Consider the following 21,459-nt stretch of genomic DNA (forward strand, 5'->3'; position numbering starts at 1 on the left):
TACTGTTTCCATTGTTTCCTCATGTATTTGCCATGAAGTGATGGGACTAGATGCCATGATCTTAGTTTTTTGAATGTTGAGTTTTAAACCAGCTTTTTCACTCTCCTCTTTCACTTTCATCAAGAGGCTCCTTAGTTCCTCTTTGCTTTCTGCCACATGGGTGGTGTCATCTGCATATCTGAGGTTATTGATATTTCTCCCGGCAATCTCGATTCCAGTTTGTGCTTCATCCAGCCTGGCATTTCGCATGATATACTCTGCCATTAGATTAAATAGGCTGGGTGACAGTATAAGCCTTGACGTACTCCTTTTCCAATTTGGAAGCAGTCCATTGTTCCATGTCCAGTTCTAACTGTTGCTTCTTGACCAGGATACAGATTTCTGAGGAGATAGGTAAGGTGGTTTGGTATTCCCATCACTTGAAGAATTTTCCACAGTTTGTTGTGACCTACACAGTCAAAGGCTTTGGCAAAGTCAATAAAGCAGAAGTGGATGTTTTTCTGGAACTCTCTTGCTTTTTTGATGATCCAACAGTTGTTGGCAATTTGATCTCTGGTTCCTCTGCCTTTTCTAAATCCAGCTTGAACATCTGGAAGTTCTCAGTTCACGTACTTTTGAAGCCTCACTTGAAGAACTTTGAGCATTACTTTACTAGTGTGTGAGATGAGTGCAATTGTGCAGTAGTTTGAACATTCTTTGGCATTGCCTTTCTTTGGGATTGGAATGAAAACTGACCTTTTCCAGTCCTGTGGCCACTGCTGAGTTTTCCAAATTTGCTGGCATCCTGAGTGTATCACTTTCACAGCATCATCTTTTATGACTTGAAATACTCAGCTGGAATTCCATCACCTCCACTAGCTTTTTTCATAGTGATGTTTCCTAAGGCCCACTTGACTTCGGACTCCAGGATGTCTGGCGCTAGGTGAGTGATTTTGTAATACTTGTGTGATAACAAATGAGCAGAGCATGGTAGGTAATGGAAGAGCAGCATCAACAGAAGAAAACTGGGGTTCTGGCTTTCGGAAATGATACCTAAATTAATACCTGTACTACAGGTGTGTTAAGAGGATAAGATGTATATGTGTGAGTGGGTTAGGGCTATCTAGGCCAGAGAACCCTACATGTTTTGAACTAATATATGTTGAATGTTTGAAAAGATGAAAAATGTAATGAGTTAGTTGAGACTTTTCATTCTTTAACAAATGTTTACTGGGTTCCTGACAAGTTCTAGACACAGTTATAAGTGCTAGGAGTCAAACAGACCCAACAAAATATTGAGTATGTGATACAGTAACAACTCCTCTGGAGGAAATTTTCAAGTCCTTATAATTTCTCTCCTGGATATCTGCAAAAATATAATCCACCTAAGTGGCTTTCTTGTTTCTTATTAATAGTCTTTCCACTCCCCCAAATAATCTGGATGAAAGTGAAAGTGAAATTGCTCAGTTGTGTCCGACTCTTTGAGACCCCATGGACTGTAGCCCACCAGCCTCTTCTGTCCATGGGATTTTCCAGGCAAGAATACTGGAGTGGGTTGCCATTTGGGATCCTAAAAATTTTAATGTCCAGAAATAGGGTTTCCAGATAAAAGAGGAATATTTTTAAGTATAAATATGTCGTATGAAATATTTGGAACATATTGATACTAAAAAATTATTTGTTGTTAATCTGAAATTCAAATTGACTGGCCAGCTTATATTTTCATTAGCTAAATCTGGCAACTCTATCTGGAGAGACTTAGTAAAACGGATGCATCTGCAGACCACCATTTTAAGTAATTAAAAAAACTGGCTTACCACAAACTTAACCTAGAATTTGTGATAGTAAAAAAATTAATAGTAGTAGTGGTAACTGTTTCATATTGGAAAGCTGAAAACACATGTAATAGGTCAGGCTTCACAATCAATGTCTTAACTTTATTTCTACTAAAATTAGAAAATCTAAATGCACAATGAGCTTGTCAGATATGGCAATGAGTGTTTGATGACTACCAGATAATTCTGAACACTTGAATCTAAGACAGATCTAGCACCATGTTTGTTTGGTTTAGTCACTAAGTTATGTCTGATTCTTTTGCGACTCCATGGGCTATAGCCCAAGTTCCTCTGTCTATGGGATTTCCCACACAAGAATACTGGGGTGGGTTGCCATTTCCTTCTCCGGGGGATGTTTCCAACCCGGAGATTGAAACCACATCTCCTGTGTTGCAGGCAGATTCTCTATGACTGAGCCACCAGGGAAGCCATCTAGCATCATGGAGAGCTGCTAATTAAAGACAGCTTTTAGTAGTGTTAGATCCTAAGTAGGAGAGTAAATGGCAACCTCAAAAGTTGAAGATTTCAACTTGGGAGAGAATAGGAGTTGTATTCAATTTACATGGGTTGCATTCAGCTCTGAAAAGCATTTTTTCCGTTCAGTTGCAACAGTTGGATGTGGTTTAAAATATGTTGAATACTGTGTCATGCATTTTTTTCTCTGATGAAGAAAATTATCATGTATTGTTGGGAAATAATAAACTCTTGGTAGTAAAGGCATTTGCATAAAAGTTTTGTTTTCTTCCAAAAATCCTGATATTTGTTCTTAACATTAAAAATCATGGCATTTAGAATTTGAAGTAATAATTGAAGATTAATAAAAATAATGAAAATGTTAGTAAGTCTACTTTGAAAAATTAAAATAGTTTTTGTTAGTATTATCTGTATAGTAAAGAAGGGGTTTTTACTCCAGCCCTTATTTATTTTGTCTTATTTACTTATTTATACATTTATGGCTGTGCTGCGTCTTTGTTGCTGTGCAGGCTTTCTCTAGTTTCAGCAAGTAGGGGCTACTCTCTAGTTGTGGTACTTGAGTTTCTCATTGCAGTGGCTTCTCCCAGGCTCTAGAGTGCAGGCACCGTAGTTGTGGCACATGGGTTTAGTCGCACATGGGCTTAGTCTATGTAGTCTTCCTGGAGCAGGGATTGAACCTGTGTCCCCTGCATTGGCAGGTGGATTCTTAACTAATGGACAACCACCAGAAGTCCTCCAATCCTTATTTAGAAACTATGAGAGCACCTTCCCCATTCCTGGCCTCCACACTTTAAAAGCAGTCTTCTAACATTTGCTTGTTTCCTCTCAGGGATTATCCTACTGGCTTGCTATTACTATGTGTATAGTAATAAATTTATAGTTTCCACTGGTTTGTTTTATGTTGAATCAAAATCAGGAGAAATGCCATTTGACTACCAACTATTCTCTGAATAAAACACAAATTGGACTGACATTTTGCTTATTGTAGAGGTAATATTCTTTCTGTACGCAAAGCTACAACTCCATCAGTTTTAATCACAACCTACATTTTACAGATTTTTCTCATGCCTCACAAAATTTTTTATATTTCACTTCTTCTGTAACTTGAATTTTTAATGACATACTAAATAAGAAGTTTCTGGGGATTTTCCCTTGTGTACTGCATATATGCTGTGAAATGATTCATATTGTGTATATCATTTATGTCCACTTGTAAGATAAACATCTGTTTAGCAAGTCCAGGGTGCATAGTGCCCTTTCATGTTGTATGTACTATAATTTTGTATGATATTTGCTTAGGGATTTTGCAAAGTCTGTTATACTTTCTCCCTGCAAAACATTTATTAACTTTGTAGCTAGTTGCACAAATTTGTCTGAAACAAAGTGCATTTACCATTTTTTTAAAATGAGGGATGTAACTTGATCCTTTTTTATCGATAAGTTCATGTGTATCATTCTGGAAAACATTACTTTGCATTTATTCCAGAAAAATACATTTCTTGGCAATGGGGTTATGTATTTGGGTCAAAATTGACTTGCAAGCTTTGTTGGCTTTTCAAGTCACTGACGAAATTTCCTAATAGGGAGTAGTGGGGAGGGGACAAATGTGTGCTAACTCAATAAAATCCAATATTTAGATATTTGTAATTGTATTTCCTAGTCACTATTTTTTTAATTTATTGCTGCTTGGATGAACCTTACCACATTTAAAGCCACATAATAATTTATATTCTATATCTGCACTGCAGTCTTGTTTAATAGCTAGTTACCATTACTATGTAGTTTTGAAGTACTTGTTACTTTTTTTCACCACTACTTCATATGTGTCAGTGTATTTCTTTTGAATGAATGATTTTTCTGTTTTTGGTGAATTGGAAATAAAACACAAGAAAGTGGTAACAAAGAAAATTTTAATTTTAACAAATGTAAACAATAATATACAAATTACGTTAAACTATCTTGGTCGAGATAAACTATACTGATAACTAAATGAGAGAAATGGATCTAGGTAATCTTTGCAGTACATACACAACCTATAAGAATTCAAAGATGCTCAATAGCATAATGGGATTTCTGTTAAAACTAGAATTAAATTTACATTAGACAATTTGTGAAAGCTATGTGAAATTAAATGAGTAGATACTTACAAAGCAGTTTGGACCGCGTCTGGCTCAAAGTGCTCAATGCTTCCTATCATTAGAAAATAAATCTGCCCAGTCATCAGTTCTCTACTAAAAACCTGTCACTGTCCCTATTGTTGATCAAAGGAAGTTGTATCTAATCTGCTTCACACTGCCTCCTGTTTTGACTGTCGGTACCAGACCATAATCGCCCAGATCGTCTCACACTACCAGTTCTATGGTGGTGGTTTAGGCGCTAAGTAGTGTTCGACTCCTTGAGACCCCATTGACAGTAGCCCACATCTCCTCTCTCCGTGAGATTTCCCAGACAAGAATACTGGAGTGGGTTGCCATTTCATTCTCCAGGGGGTCTTCCCCAGCCAGGGATTGAACCTAGGTCTCCTGTAGGGATTCAAAACTTACTGAACTTTTATTGCCAGGGACAAAGGTCCTTAAAAGAGGAAAAAACAAAAAAAGACTACAAATCACTAAGTGAACTTTACGCATTAGAGCACCTAAAAAATATTTACAAAATAAATCTTATGCAGAACGGCCAACCAGGCGAATCCGCCACCCAGCGAAGCTTTTTAGTAAAATTGTTTTTCATTGACGTCACACGATCATTGACCTCTAACTCAGAAGAGGCGGGATTAGGGAGACAGCTGGACTTCTTTCTCGCCCACCCTCCTCCACAGGACGGGCTGGCTGCTCAGTGTCCAGCCCGCCCTCTGATAGATTTTGGATTTCATTGGTGAGTTTTCCCGAGGAGGCTGGCTTTGAGACTGACCCCGCCCTAGAGGTGGGGTCTCTCCGCTGTAGGGGCTGGGGACGGTGGGGGTTGCTGCAGCCGCCATCTTGGATTCCGCGGTAGCGGTGGCGGCAGTACGGCGCCGCGTCTGGGGAGTGGCTCTTCCCTCCCCCTCCCCCCCGGTTCCGTGGCGGCGGCTCCTCCCACTGGGGGGGTGGTGCGGCGGCAGTGGCATCTACGGCCATGGCGGCGACTACTGCTAACCCCGGTGAGGAGACGGAGGACTGGGTTGCCTGTAAAGGAGGAGGGGCTGAAGGGGTTGGCAGTTGGGGAGACCGGGGCTGAGGGGCCGTAGTTGGGGCTGAGGGCGCTGGGAAGCGCGGGGGCGGCTATGGGGCGGTGGGGGAGGGGAGTAACCTGGGGGAGGGGCCGGACCCGGAGGAAATGGGGGAGACCCGAGGTAGAGGGAGGGAACAGGTGGGTGGTAGTTGGGGATTCCTTGCCCGGAGTTCTGTTGGAGCGCCAGTCCGCGCGGGGCTGGCCAGCCTCCACTCTCGTGGCGGCGTTCTGATGTGCGTTGTGCTCTTTGAACACTCTGCTCACTGTGGACCTGCTTGATGCTGAATAACTGTGGGCAGAGTGGCTCGTTTTACTTTAAAAGTAGTTTGGGCTTATAAGCGCTGCACCGCGTTGCCGTTTAGCGGAGATGTTACTTCCAAACGTTTAGATTTTAAAGTTTCAAAATCTTTGAATTTATACTCAGTTTCTTAAAAACAAACAAACAAACAAACATGTGTTCGCCCCCGAGGGGACTATCCTTTGAAACTTGCGTTTATTATTAAGAGGTGCCTCTAGTGTGATAAGCTGCTGAAGGCAGAGGTTTGTGTAATGTTTGAGTTTCAGAATAGAGCTTGCCAACAGCAAGCATCCGGGACCCCAGGTTGAAACCCTGTTAGGTGGGTCGAGGTAGTCCCCATTCTTTAAGTTCAGTTCATGCTGTGTCTCAATGAACATCTCTTCCAAAGTGAGAGCTTGAACATTAAAAAAAAAAAATCTAACCAGTCATGTCTCAGACATAGAATAGGGTGTAGTGCAACAGGTCTGGACAGATCAAGTTTTGAAATTCCTAGTCCCAGTCCTCTTTCCAGTACATTACAGTTATTTCTCCCTAGGAAGTATTTCATTTTAGGGAACCTAGTTTACTTTGCTGACCTTGGCCATTTCTTAGAAATCCTTATCTTTGACAGCTTCAGTAAAGAAGTAAGAGGTGGGGATGAATAACTTGAAAATACAGTAGTGGGAGGGCTTCACTGCTGTTCCCTTGTTAAAATTTAAATGGATTTTTTTCGTGCCTCTGAAAGGCAGCAGTATTTTGCAATACCCCGGTTTTGCTATTACAATTGAATCACTGTGAAATTTACTGTCTTTCCTACCATGTTTCTGGGAACAGAACTATTTAAAGAAGTTAATTTGCCACATGTCAGTATATTTTTAAATCTTTTTAGTTTTTTCCTTTTAAAGGAAAAGGAGATAAAGTTAATGGCTAAAATTCCATTGCAGGAAGTGGTTAAGCGATGAAATAAAATTGGAAAGATGCTATTATTATGGCAAACCTGACCTTGAAGTAAAATAACTTATCTGTTAACTAGGGAGTAGATAAACAAGATTTTAAACCAACACATTGCAAAATACTTATATAACCATAGTCAAGTTGCAAAGCATATCTCTTATTAAGAGGTGGCGGAGTAAACAAGTTTAGTGCATATGTCAGAAGCTTTTTTTTCCAGCAGTGTGGGTGGGGTTGCTTTATTTTGTTTTGTTTTTTAAACAACAGTAACCAGAAGGACAGTCTCTTAACCACATTTTCATTAGCTGATCAATATCAGCTTAAATCTGTAAGCGGAAAATAGTATTTATTTGTACAGAATGCTTGCCTGTGATGGAACAGTTATTTTTTTTTATTGCCCTTTGGCAGCCTGCTTCTGCAATTTTTAGATTTCTTTTTGATGTTGGAGAATTCTCCCATAGCTTCCAAGTTATTGATCCCAAGTTCAACCATGATGTTTAAATTAGAAAGTGCATTTTCTTCCTTCAGTTCTCCTTTTGCCCCTTTGTATCAAAAGGAAGAGATCGATTGTGGACTTTTGGTAGCCTGTTGCATATGAGGGCCATAAATGTAGGGACACAGGGTGGAAATGTTCTGTCCTCAGTGAAAAGATAGTAAGTGACTTTCAGGTCTGAATTCCTTGTTGCATGGTCAAACCTTTTTTTCTTGGGATCATTTTAGGGACTAGAGACATCATACATGTTTCTTTGAGTTTTTCTACTTTGTCTTTTTGCTAGTTAAGTTTCCCTATGGTTCTTGTTTGTTCTTTCTTCACACATGTCTGCAAAGATTTTTGGTAATAATTATTTAACTCTTCTAAGCTTCCTTTAAGGTAATCCTTAGTGTTAATAACAATACTTCATCATTTTAGTTGTGTTTATAGAGTTTGACTTAGAGACTGTTGGTGGCCCTGCAGAGACTTTCAGGGGACCTGGTTCCTTTGCATTTTTTACTATGTATGTCTTAAAATGGTGCTGGATCAGAAGAAGAGTAAAATATGGTTTATACTCTACTCTCTGAGTTATGTTGAAGTAATAGTTCTGATGTGGTGGTGCCTTTTTTCTCTGTAATTGATAATTTTTCATACTCATTATTTTTTAATATTCCTGTTTACCATTGGGAAGCAGAAGTAAGTGGGTAGATGGTTCATGAAGTCTTAGGCTATATCTTTCTTGTCTGTGGAATACTAACAATTTTGAGAAACATTTTTTAAATCATGTGATTTGTAATGCATTGGCTAAGGCACTGGTTGGAAACAGATTAGCTATTTGATTTATACTTCAGTATTCAAACCAGAGATGTGAATGAGTTTTTAGCAGTGTGGGGTTTTCCTCCCTTGATTCTGGTATTCTCTTTAACAGAGACGTCTTTTTGTGCTATTAGGTACCATTTATTGTGGGTGCAGAATGGGTAGAAGGCAAAGGAAGGAACACACGTTTGGGTTTTTAAGGCTGACATTTAGGAAAACTTTTTCTTTTCACATAGTTTTTAACCTCCTTAGATTATAGTTTTAAAGTAAATTAGCTTAATTTTTATCTATTACCTTTACTTACTTTTTTCAGATACCGGCAAATAGGAGTTTATGCAGTATAAAATTAAGATGCCAAGATACTTAAAAAAAAAAATATTCTATTGCGAAAAACTTTTTCAAAAGTGTTTAAATATATGTTACTGATTCAGCAATTGAAAAACAGTTAACATTTTTGAAAAAGAACCTTAACTGATGTACTTATTATTTTTAATTTTAAAAAATATTTTTACTTTTTGTTAAATAGGTTTTACTCAGCTAGCTATTTTTGGTTGTGCCGGGTGTTTGTTACTGCATGTGAGCTTTCTCTAGTTGCAGCAAGCAGGGGCTAATCTTTGTTGTGGTGGGCTGGCTTCTCACTGCAGTGGCTTCTCTTGTTGTAGAGCATGGGCTTTAGGCACTCAGTAGGCTCAGTAGTTGTGGCACATGGGCTTAGTTGCTTTGTGGGATCGTCCCAGACCAGGGATTGAACCAGTCTCCCCTGCACTGCTAGGCAGACTCTTAACCACTGGACCACTAGGGAAGCCTCTCCACATACTTTTTATGCTATTCGAGTTGTGGCACCAAACTGAATCTTTTCTGTTTTCTTAGAAATTAAGAAGTAGATACTGCTGCATTCTTGGAACTCTAGTTTTCTTGTTTTTGAAATAGTGGTCTCTCTCACTTTATTTGCATTCCAGTCCTACTTCTCTACTCATCATTAACAGGTGAGAATAATATGTTGTTTTATGGATGCTTTGTGAAAGTCTTTTGTGGTTCTCTGCTATGGATGACTTTCTTCTAAGGTATTAACAATGGGGATTTCCACAGTGCCAAGTGATGGTTGATTTTCAAAAAACTAAATTGCAACACTCAAGGAAACTAAACCCCCTTTTCCTTGATTTTACTTAGGCTGTGACATTTGGGGCATTTTTAATTTCAAAACTGGTAAAATTTGAATTCTTGATTGGGGAAACTGTCTTTGAAACAATGGTGGCTCAGCTCGTAAAGAATCCGCTTGCAATGTGGGAGACCTGGGTTCAATCCCTGGGTTGGGATGATCCCCTGGAGAAGGGAATGGCTACCCACTCCAGTATTCTGGCCTGGAGAATTCCATGGACTGTATAGTGCATGGGGTCACAAAGAGCCAGACAGGACTGAGTGACTTGCACTCACTCACTTTTTTCCCTTCAGGCTGTTTACAATGGTTATTTTAAATGTTAATTCCCCTGTTGGTATAGCCCTGTTACAGAGGTGAAAGGGTGACATTTCTGTCAGTGCTATCCAATGTCTGTATGGTTGTATAGCTGATTTCCTTTAAATATAACTGAAGGGATATATTTAAAGCTCTTGTGAAATGCAAGGCCTGAACTCAGTGGAGTTTCTTTGGGCCCGTCATTCACAGACCATGATAGGCCCTGCTTGTAGAGCTGTTTGTTCTTAAGAGTGCTGCTTAACATGCCATGATGATTTGAATGAGTAGACATTAATGAATATTGAATTTGGATTCAAGATAACCTCTATCATGAAACTTCCCTGGTGGTCCAGTGGTTAAGACTCCAAGCTTCCAATGCAGGGGGCACGGGTTGGATCCCTAGTCAGGGAACCATGATCTCACTGGCTGTGTGGTGAGGCCCCCCCCCAAAAAAAGATAACCCCTATCATTTTATGAGTAAGGAAACAAACCTAGAGAAAGGAATGGGCACGTTTATTAAACATGTATTAAGTTCTCATGAGAAACGCTGGGCTGGAGAAGCACAAGCTGGAATCAAGATTGCCGGGAGAAATATCAATAACCTCAGATATGCAGATGACACCACCCCTATGGCAGAAAGTGAAGAAGAACTAAAGAGCCTCTTGATGAAAGTGAAAGTGGAGAGTGAAAAAGTTGGCTTAAAGCTCAACATTCAGAAAACTAAGATCATGGCATCCAGTCCCATCACTTCATGGCAGATAGGTGGGGAAACAGTGGAAACAGTGGCTGACTTTATTTTTCTGGGCTCCAAAATCACTGCAGATGGTGACTGCAGCCATGAAATTAAAAGACGCTTACTCCTTGGAAGGAAAGTTATGACCACGCTAGACAGCACATTAAAAAGCAGAGACATTACTTTGCCAACAAAAGTCCGTCTAGTCAAGGCTATGGTTTTTCCAGTGGTCATGTATGGATGTGAGAGTTGGACTATAAAGAAAGCTGAGCGCCGAAGAATTGATGCTTTTGAACTGTGGTGTTGGAGAGACTCTTGAGAGTCCCTTGTACTGCGAGGAGATCCAACCAGTCCATCCTAAAGGAGATCAGTCCTGGGTGTTCATTGGTAGGACTGATGTTGAAGCTGAAACTCCAATTCTTTGGCCACCTGATTCGAAGAGCTAACTCATTGGAAAAGACCCTGATGCTGGGAAAGATTGAGGGCAGGAGGAGAAGGGGACGACAGAGGATGAGATGGTTGGATGGCATCATCGACTCAATGGACATGGGTTTGGGTGGACTCGGAGTTGGTGATGGACAGGAAGGCCTGGCGTGCTGAGGTTCATGGGGTCGCAAAGACTCGGACACGACTGAGCGACTGAACTGAAGTTCTTATTGTATACCAGGCTGCACTTTTCCTGTTTTGTTGGCTATTGTGTATGTCTTAGTTTCCAAATAAATTATCTCAGTTTGCATCTCTTTTCATCATTTCTTTGTTTTGTATTTGCCCCTTCACATTTTCTGTAGTTGAGTAGACAAACTAAATTTATTACTTTAACAACTTTTTAAAAAAAGATTTTTGTTGTGGACCATTTTTAAAGTCTTTATTGAATTTGCAACAATGTTGCTTCTGATTTATGTTCTGATATTTTGGCCATGAGGCATGTGGGATCTTAGCTCCCCAACCAGGGACTTAACCTACACCCCTTGCTTTGGAAGATGAAGTCTTAACCACTGGATGGCCAGGGAAGTCCCTGATTTCAACAACTTAATTACAATTTAAGTTTCATGAGAGAAGGGCCTTTATCTCCCTTGTTCACCACAGTACCCTACTGCTCTCAGGGGTGCCTAGTATGCTGAGTAAATATTGAATAAGTGAATGTTGTAAAACCTGGCATTGGAGATTTATATCTTTATGCACTGTTAACATGAAAATACCTTTGAAAGGATAACACTAATTAAACCATAACATCATGAATTTATTTATAATAGCTAACAATAATTATAGGTCACTTATTCTAAATATATAATCTCTCTTAATCCTCATATATATTATCTCATTTAATCTTTGTAAGAATCCTATGAGGTATGTATTAATATTCTTGTTTTTAGATGAGGAAACTAAGGCACAGAGCAAATGATTAGTTTGTCTGAAGTCACATAGCTAGTAGGGGTAGAGACAGTTTTTTTGGGGGGTGGGTAGAGACATTGTGATTGCTGGCAGTCCATCTACAGAAATTTTTTTTATAGGCATTTTAAAATCTTTCTTTTTTTAAAAATTAAGGCATAGTTGTACAATGTATAAGTTTCAGGTGTAGAACATAGTGATTCATGGGTTATATTCAATTTATAGTTATTAAGTATTGGTTGTATGCCCTTTGTTGTACTGTAGATCCTTGTAGTTTGTTTTATATATAGTAGTTTGTACCTCTTAATACCCTACCATTATCTTATCCCTCCCTTCTTCCTTCTCCCTACTGGTAACCACCAGTTTGTTTTCTGTATCTGGGAGTCTGTCTGTTTTTTTGTTATATTCACTAGTTTTATTTTTTAGATTCTACATTTAAGTAATACATACAGTATTTGTCTTTCTCTGTTTGACTTACGTTACTTAGCATAATACCGTCCAAGTCCATCCATGCTGTTGCAAATGGCAAAATTTCTTTCTTTTTTATGGCTGAGTAGTATTCCATTGTATATGCATACCACATCTTCTTTATCCATTTATCTGTTGATGGATGCTCCTGTGCTTCTTAGGTTACGTCCATATTTCTAATAATGCTGCTGTGAACATTGGTGTGCATGTATCTTTTTGAGTTAATGTTTTCTTTTTCTTTTGGATAAATACCCAGAAGTGGAATTGCTAGGTCATATGGTTTTATTTTTAGTGTTTTTTTTTTGAGAAACCTCCATACTATTTTCCACTGTGGCTACACCATTTTAGCCACTGTGGAAAATAGTATGAAGGTTCTCATTTCTTTACATCCTCACCAACATTTATTGTTTGTGGTCTTTACACAGTCAATATTCTTAACTGCTAAGTTACAAGACTTTCTCCGTTGGACTTAAAGTCACTTCCTACAGAAGTGTAGCACAATTGATTCCTTTTAAGAAGGAGAGTGGGGTATTGTCTTTTTTTGTAGATGAAGGTGAAATACCACATTTGGCAGCCAGCATAGCACAGTTGCTTGGATGGAGAGATGAGGGCACAGTGCTGAAAAATTTGCTGGAAAAGTTTTGCAGTTCTTGGAATCTTTTCTGTAACATCCTTTATTCATAATTGTTTTTTAGCTCTTTAAATGACGTTAAGCTTCTTATTGGAATCTTTCTCCTGATTCTTAATAATCCATAATTGTGTCTTTTTGATGAACTTTTTGAATTTGCCTTCAGAAACAGTGCATTGCTTGCTTTTTCTCACTGACTTCCTTCTTTGTTTCTTAGGCCTCCTCATTTTCTTTCTCTTGTTCATTATGCTTGTCCATGTCTCACTCTTAGGACTGGAACTCTTAATTGATTAGTTAGTAAGCCAGTCAACTTCCTTCATTTCTGTTTGCCCATCCACCTGCCTCAATTAAACATTTATTTGGTAACTACTGTATCTCCTTCCCTTCATTTATCTTTTATGTATTGAAGACTGTCCATAATGTTTATTTCTGTCTTTTCACATAAGCTTATTTCCTGTATTTTCATCTGTCTAAAAAAAAAAACTTTTTGAATAATCTTTAACATTTTATTTATTATATATATACAGGTATATGGGCTTCCCTAGTGGCTCAGCAGCAAAGAATCTGCCTGCAATGCAGGAGATGCTGGAGATACGAGTTCAATCCCTGGGTCAGGAAGATCCACTGGAGGAGGGCTTGGCAACCTACTCCAGTGTTCTTGCCTAGAGAATCCAATGGACAGAAGAGCCTGGAAGTGTACATCCATGGCATCACAAAGAGTTGGACACGACTGAAATGACTGAGCACTATACAAGTATATACCTACTCCAGTATTCTTGACTGGAGAATTCCAGTATTTTTGCCTGGAGAATTCCGTGGACAGAGGAACCTGCAAGTCTACAGTCCATGGGGTTGCAAAGAGTTGGACTTGAATGAGTGACTAACACTTTCCCAAGTTTTATATATATATATGTGTGTGTGTGTGTGTATATGTGTATGTATATATAGATATGTAGTCACCAATATTTCTTTCAGATTTGCTGCCCTTCCTAACTTTTCTGTATCTTTCATGACTATCACAGTTTTTCCAGTTCCCCAGGCTAAGTAATTAGAAGTGTTTGGATTCTTTTATGTTTTTATCAGATTTGTTATCACATCTTGTTTTTTTTCCATTTAAAAAAAGCATTTTAAACATATAAGAATATTAAAGCATGTAAAATATAGACATATATATATAAAGTATATATTTTAAATGGATTTTTTTTAAATTAATTTTTATTGGGGTATAGTTGATTTACAATGTTATGTTAGTTTCTGCTGTTTATAGGAAAAGTGTATTTGTTATACATATGTTCACTCTAGTTTAGATTCTTCTCATATAGATCATTACAGAGTATTGAGTATAGTTCCCTGTGCTATATACAGTAGGTACTTACTTAATAGTTATCTATTTTATATATGTTGTTGTTTGTTTTAGTTGCTAGTCGTTTCCAACTCTTTTTCGACCTGATGGACTGTTACTCACCAGACTCCCCTGTCCATGGGATTTCCTAGGAAAGAATACTTCTGTGCTGTGCTCAGTTGCTTCAGTTGTGTCCGACTCTGTGACCCCATGGACTGTAGCCCACCAGGCTCCTCTGTCCATGGATTCTCCAGGCAAGAATACTGAAGTGGATTGTAGTTTCCTTCTCCAGGGGAATCTTCCTGACCAGGGATTGAACCTGCATCTCTTGTATTGGCAGGCGGATTCTTTACCACTGAGCCACCAGGGAAGCCCCACTTTATATATAGTAGTGTGTATGTGTCAATCCCAGTCTCCCAATTTATCACTCCCCCCTTTCCCCTTTGGTAAGCATAAGTTTGTTTTTTACATCTGTGACTCTTAAAATAAATTTATTTAAACATATATATTAAAAGTAGAACAATTTTATGGACTCTGAGGGAGAAGGTGAGGGTGGGACATTCTGGGAGAATAGCATTGAAACATGTATATTATCATATGTGAAACAGAACACCATTCCATGTTCGATGCATGAGACAAGGGCTCAGGGCCGGGGCAATGGGATGACCCAGAGGGATGGGATGGGGAGGGAAGTGGGTGAGGGGTCCAGGAAGGGGAACACATGTAAACCCATGGCTGATTCATGTCACTGTATGGCAAAAACTATTACAATATTGTAAAGTAATTAGCCCCCAACTAAAATAAATAAATTTATAAAAAAAAAAAAAGTTATTTTAGTAAAAATTTTCCATACATATATTTAAAGACTTGGTTTTATATGATTTGTTATAAAAACAGCAGTACTCTACCCCCTTCTCTGGTGACATCTGTTTTTTTTTTTTCTTTTAACCAAACTTTTAATTGTTTATTAAATGTCCCGGAAATAGAAGATACGAGTTTTTAAACTGAAGGAGCCAGAACAATGAATGAAAACTCACCTATTCAAGACACATTATTGTGAAATTTCAGTATCAGATACAAAGAGTATTTTATAAGCTCCAGAGAGGAGAAGATTGATCAGTGAAAAATAATAAGCAATTAGATGGTTTTGCTTCTCCGTACAGTAATCACACTGGAAGATAGAGGACAATGGAGTGATGCCTTCCAAATTCTGAGAGGAAATAATTTCCAAGTTAGAGTTCCAGAGCTAGGCAAACAGTCAGTGAAATGGAAGCAAGATATTTTCACATACTCAAGGTCTCCTTTATACTCTTTGCCAAGAACTTCCTAGAGGATGAGCCTTACTGCTAGATGAGAGTATACCAAGAAAGTAGTAGTAGTAATGTTAGTTGCTTCAGTTGTGTCTGATTCTGTGATCCCATGGACTGTAGTCTGCCAGGCTCCTCTGTCCATGGGACTCTTCAGGCAAGAATACTGGAGTGGATTGCCATTCCCTTCTCCAGGGGATCTTACCAACCCAGGGATCAAACCTGGGTCTCCTGCGTTGTAGGCAGATACTTTTACCGTTTGAGCTACAGGGAAGACCTGTACCAAGAAAGAGGACACATGAAACACAGGGAAGAAGCAGTACAATAGGATACATCCCTTTTACATACGTTGTTCTTAGTTTCCCTGTTTTCAGTTTGATAACCTCACTTTCAACTTTGCCTGGTGCTGCCCAGGCCAGAGGACCTCTGGTTTAGTTTACACTCTTCTAGAGAATAAACCAGTTTTTGACTGGATTGAGGAGGGGCATTTTCCCTTTTGGCAGAAACACAGAGAGGATCTAGAAATTGACCTCCTGCTTAAACAGTTATAGAACTAATCCTTATTTTAGCTTTCATTTGCCCTCCCCTCTACCCTCCCCCGGAAGCACCCAGAGTCACCAGTTCCTGAGTCTGGGGCATTCTGGTATGTAAATAGAGTTGGTTTTTTGCTTTGCTTTTTCCCTTACTGGTTTAGACTTCAATTCTTATGGGTCTACCAAAGGTAGTGGTCCCAGTTTCCATAAGTTTATTATTATTTTCTTTCACCCATTTTTTCCCCATTTATATGCTTCTGTATCTTGTGTAAAATTGTTTTTCTTCTTTATGTAATTTGAGCAGAAGAGAGTAAAAGTAGGTGTATATACGTTTAAAATACTGCTCTTGTTCAGAAGTTACCTAGTTCAAAATTTTAGAGGTTCCTGTACCTTTTCATCCTACTATCCTAATTTAGGCCTTGTATCACCTCATTTTTGGTTAGTCTAATTTGTTTCTCTGCTTCTATTCAAATTTTAAATCTGTCAGATTGATCTTTTAATTTATATTTTCTTGTCACTCTAACTTAAAGGTATGTTTTGTTTTTCAGTTGCTTTTTGAATCAGATTTAAGATATCTTGACCTTCAAGGCCTTCTCACAGTTGGGTAGCACTTGACATATTTTCTGTGGAGTACAGATTTTGTGTTTCTTCATAGGCCTGTTTCCCTACAGCTCCTCACAGCTGTTTTCATACCCCCCCACCCCCCATTATGATTTGCTCATCTTCTTTTGTGTATATGGGATGCCTTTTTCCTCATCTTCACTTTTTCTGAGGTCCAGCTTGACCTGCCTTTCTGAAACTTCCTGGCTGGCTGGTTGGCAGCTTTGTTTCCTTTAGTTTTTCCTTCCTGTTGAGTACCTTCTCTGTGCTAGGGACTGTGTCAGACTTTAATTTAAACCACCTCAATTATCTTTTCTTTCTCTAAATTTTTCCAACTCTTAGATCCCATTTAAACCTATTATTGAAAGTATGGAATTTAGTTTTTAAGGGAAAATTTTGTTTTTTCTTAGAAAAGTTACATATATTAACTTTAAAATTTATAGGGTGAAATAGAAAAAGTTAATAGCGATAATATATAAAAGAAACTCAGCCTTACTAATAATAGAGAAATCCACATCAAACCAACAATGATAATTATTTTATACCTAGAAAATTAGTAAAACTTTGAAGGATTGCCGAGATCCAGTGCTTTTGGAACTATGGATAATCTATACCGTTGGTGAAGTTCTTAATTGGAATGACCGAAATGGCAACCCACTCCAGTACTCTTGCCTGGAAAATTCCATGGATGGAGGAGCCTGGTAGGCTACAGTCCATGGTGTCGCAAAGGGTCGGACACGACTGAGCAATTTCACTGGTTCAGTGGTCTTGGAGAGTAATGGGCAAAGTTTTAAATGTGCTTCTTTATATTCAGAAAGTCATTTTCAGAAATTTTTTGTTGTAGGTAGTCTTGGCATATGTGCTTAAAAATATACAGGGGTATTTGATGAAACATTACTTGTGATAGTGATAGCTTGAATGTCATAAATTTTTGTGTGTTTATGTGTGTTAGTCGCTCAGTCGTGTCCGACTCTTTGCAGCCCCAAGGATTGTAGCCCGCCAGGCTCTTCTGTCCATGGGATTCTCCAGGCAAGAGTACTGGAATGGGTTGCCATTTCCTTCTCCAGTCATAAATATATGTTCTGTGAAATACTGTGTAACTGTTAAAACAGAATGAACTAACAGTATTTATTGATTTGACATACCTTCTAGAATACATTGTTAATTGGAAAATAAAAGTTTCAGAATAAATATGATATGGTTCCTTTCCCTTTGTTATGTAAAAATTGCTAAAACCCTGTAATATATAGTGTAAAGAAAAGATCTGGAAGGATTCATAACAAAATGTTAACAGCGATTTCCCATGGCAGAAATTGGGGTATATGTACAAAAGACTTTACTTTTGACAGTTTGCTTCTATATTGTTTGAATATTTTTGGAGACTTCTACATCTTATTTTCTGTATACCCATATTTTAATACATTACTTTTGTAATGTAAAAATTCGTACTGGCCAAATCAGTTAGCCTTTTTAGTGTTTGATATATTTTTACAAAGCTACTATTTAAGGAGTACTTACAGTGTGTTAGGCACTGTTCACGTTCAGTATCTAATCTTCCTTGAAGGTAGGTACTATTATAGCTGCATTTTACAGATAAACCCTGAGAGATTAAATAATTTGCCCAAGGTCATACATGTAGTAAGTGGTAACCCTAGGATTGCAATCTAGATTTCTATCACTTTAGAGTTTGAGCTGTGTTTTCTCAGATTTTCAGGGCGTGCCACACACATAGGTACATGCACATAAATATTCTTTTAAAAAATTGGGATCATGCATTTTCTGGTTATAAAAGTAATATATGTCTAATGTAAAAGATAAAACAAAATGGATATGTAGAAAATCAAATATAGAAATCTCTAAATGCCATTCCAGAGATAACCACTGTTAATAGGTTATTGTGTAACATTTGCTCGCTCCATTCTAGCCATGAGATCATCCACGCTATTTCTAGAATTTAACAGGCATACTCTCACCTCCAGGCGTCTGCACTCTGCCTAGAATGCGATTCCCCCAGATACCTGCATGGTTTATTCCCTTACCTTCTTCTAACCTTTCCTTAAATGCTGCTTTTTCAGCGAGGTCTTCCCTCACTATCTAAAATTGCTTGAACTTTATATACATCTTAGTTAACTCCCCTAGTTTATTTTTCTCTATATTTATCACTGTATAACATATTGTTAGATCAAACCAAGTGAAATTGCTATTTATCCATTTCTTATCTATAAAATGTCAGCCCAGTTTATATTTTAATTGTTTCTCGATTTATCTTGCTCTTCTACCAGCATGCAGAATTCATAAGAGTTAGGATTTTTGTCTCTTCTATGTCTTGTTTTATCTCTGGGGCTTGCGACAGTGCCTGACATATAATAGGCATGCAATAAATATTAAATGAATTCTTCCAGGCTTTTGTTATGCATATAAACTTATTGTATATAATTTTCTGTAGCTTATGTTACCATTTTTCCATAGTCATATATAGTGAATAGCTTTCCCTTTCAGTGATATAGATCCACCTCCAACATTTTTTATATATTAAAATTTTCTTATTATGGGAAAGTACGTATAACATAAAATTTGCCTTTTTTTAACTTTTTAAAAAAATTTATATAGTTGAAGTACAGTTAAATTACAACGTTGTGTTAATTACTGCTGTACAGCAAAGTGATCCAGTTATATATATATATTTTCTTTGTTTTAAAATTTTTTATTTATTTATTTTGGCCCTGCTGGGTCTTAGTTGCAAAACATGGGATCTTTAATCTTTAGTTGCAGCATGTGAGCTCTCAGTTGCAGCATGTGGGATCTAGTTCCCTGGCCAGGAATCAAACTCTGGCCCCTCGCATTGAGAGCATGGAGTCTTAGCACTGGACCACCAGGGAAGTCCCTCTTTTTTATATTCTTTTTAACTATTTTTAAGTGTATAGTTTAGTGGTATTAGTATAGTCATGTTATTGTGTAGTCATTATCATTCTCCACCTCAAGAAGTTTTTCATCTTACAAAATTAAAAACTCTAGCTATTAAACAATAACTCCCTGTTCCACAGTTCCTCCAGTCCATGCCACAACTCTACACTCGGTGAATCTGATTATTCTACACAGGTACCTTATATAAAGCAGAATCCTGTAGTGCTTGTCTTCTTGTGAGTGATTTATTTCACTTAGCATAAGATTTTCAAGATTTAACCCTAGTGTGGCATATTGTAGAATTTTCTTCTGTTCAAAGGTTGAATAGTATTCCATTGGATGTATATGCTTCATTTAAAAAAATCCATTCATCTTGATCAACACTGGGTTGCTTCTTCTTTTTGGCTATTGTGACTAATGCTGCTTTGAGCATTGGTGTTGTACAAGTGTCTCTTCAAGAGCCTGCTTTCAATTTTTTGTATACACCCAGAAGTGAAATTGCTGGATTATATAGTAATTCTATTTTTAATTTTTTGAGGCATCTCTATTCTATTCTCAGTAGTGATTGCAGGTTTTACATTCCTACAGTGTACAAGAGTTTCAATCCTGCACATCCTTGTTAACACTTATTTTTTTCTTTTTTATGGTGGCCATTTTAGTGGGTCTGAGGTGATACCTCATAGTTTTGATTTGTGTTTCTCTAATGATTAGTGATGTTGGGCATCTTTTCATATGCTTATTGGCTATTTGTGTATTTCCTTTGGAGAAATGTCTGTTCAAGTTCTTTGTCCATTTTAAAATTAGGTTGTACTTTTTATTGTTGAGTTGCAGGAGTTCTTTATGTATTCTGGATATTAATCCCATATCACATAAATGATTCACAAATGTTTCCTCTCATTCTGTGGGTTGCCTTTTTACTTTGTTGATAGTGTTCTTTTATGCACAGAAGTTGCTAATTTTAATGAAGTCCATTTTATCACTTTTTACTTTTGTTGCTTGTGCTTTTTATATATCCAAGAAATTACCAAACCCAGTGTCATGAAGCTTTATCTTACGTTTTCTTGTATGAATTTCATAGTTTTAGCTCTTACATTTACATCTTTGATCCACTTGGAGTTAATTTTGGTATATGAGTAATGTAAGGAAGGATACAACTTCATTTTTTTTTTCAACTTCACTTTTTAAACATGTGGATGTCTAGTTTTCCAAAAACCATTTGTTGAAAAGATATCCTTTCCCCATTGAATGGTCATGGGACCCTTGTTGAAAATCATTTGATCATATATGTGAGGATTTATTTTGGAGCTCTGTGTTCTATTCCATTGGTCTGTATGTCTTTATATCAGTGCTACACTGTTTTGATTATGATAGCTTTGTGACGTATCATCATTTTAATGGTGAGTATTTGAGTACTCTCTTTGTCCAGTATTGAAGGCAGTTGTAATCCTTGGGCTTGTAATAAAAGACATGCATAAAAGAGGTTTTGTGTTTTGAGTTTAGGTGCAGTTTATTATCAATACAATTTGGAAGTAGATTTTAGGAATAATAAGTAAAATTCTTTTAAAAAATCCTAAGTGGTTCATATTTATACAATGTAGGAATGCGATGAATTATTGTTACCAGTATTTTTTTTGAACATTTTATTATCTATTCAACTTATAATGCACTTTTATCATTTCTGTTTTCCTCACTCATGTTTTCAGTGACTTAGTTTTATATTATTTCTTCTATTTCAGGAAAGAAAATCATATTCAGAAGTGACTTTTCTATAAATCTGTGAGATTGTGTTGACTGATCGAAATATTTACTAGTTTTTTTTTTTTTGTAATTTCTATCAAATGATTTTAATAGAAGGTGCTTGAGTTCAGTACACTAAGAATGCTGCTTAACTATGCTACACTTGACATCACACTAAGTTCCTCTTCCATTTAAAAGGAGCTAGTCTTAGAAAATTAAATCCAGAGTGTTTTGAAAGAATCATGCATCATTATTGTATTAGTTCCTCAGGCCTGTAGTGATGAATTATCACAAGTTAGAGGGCTTAAAACAACAGAAATTTATTCTCTTGCATCTCTGGAGGCTCTAAGTCTG

General features: G+C 37.5%; 1 protein-coding gene across 11 annotated transcripts in view; it reads left to right on the forward strand.

Annotated features, from left to right (window-relative positions):
- The first annotated feature begins 5,006 nt into the window (after nucleotides 1-5,006).
- The window catches only part of ARNT (aryl hydrocarbon receptor nuclear translocator), a 68,785-nt gene continuing 52,332 nt past the window's right edge, over nucleotides 5,007-21,459 (forward strand). For 9 of the 11 annotated variants that reach the window (XR_014053066.1, XM_081487742.1, XM_081487743.1 and 6 more), the window contains exon 1: nucleotides 5,252-5,424. Coding sequence is in view for 5 of the 11 variants with exons in the window: in XM_081487745.1 (XP_081343871.1) it covers nucleotides 5,400-5,424 (25 nt within the window). In the remaining 6 variants the exon portion in view is untranslated. Of the gene's footprint in view, nucleotides 5,160-5,251; nucleotides 5,425-21,459 lie in introns of those variants that run through there. The other 2 variants (XM_081487749.1, XM_081487752.1) reach the window with 2 other exon arrangements.

Source organism: Giraffa tippelskirchi, chromosome 5, assembly GCF_054371585.1.
Source record: "Giraffa tippelskirchi isolate mGirTip1 chromosome 5, T2T-mGirTip1v1.2.pri, whole genome shotgun sequence".
NCBI lineage: Eukaryota > Metazoa > Chordata > Mammalia > Artiodactyla > Giraffidae > Giraffa > Giraffa tippelskirchi.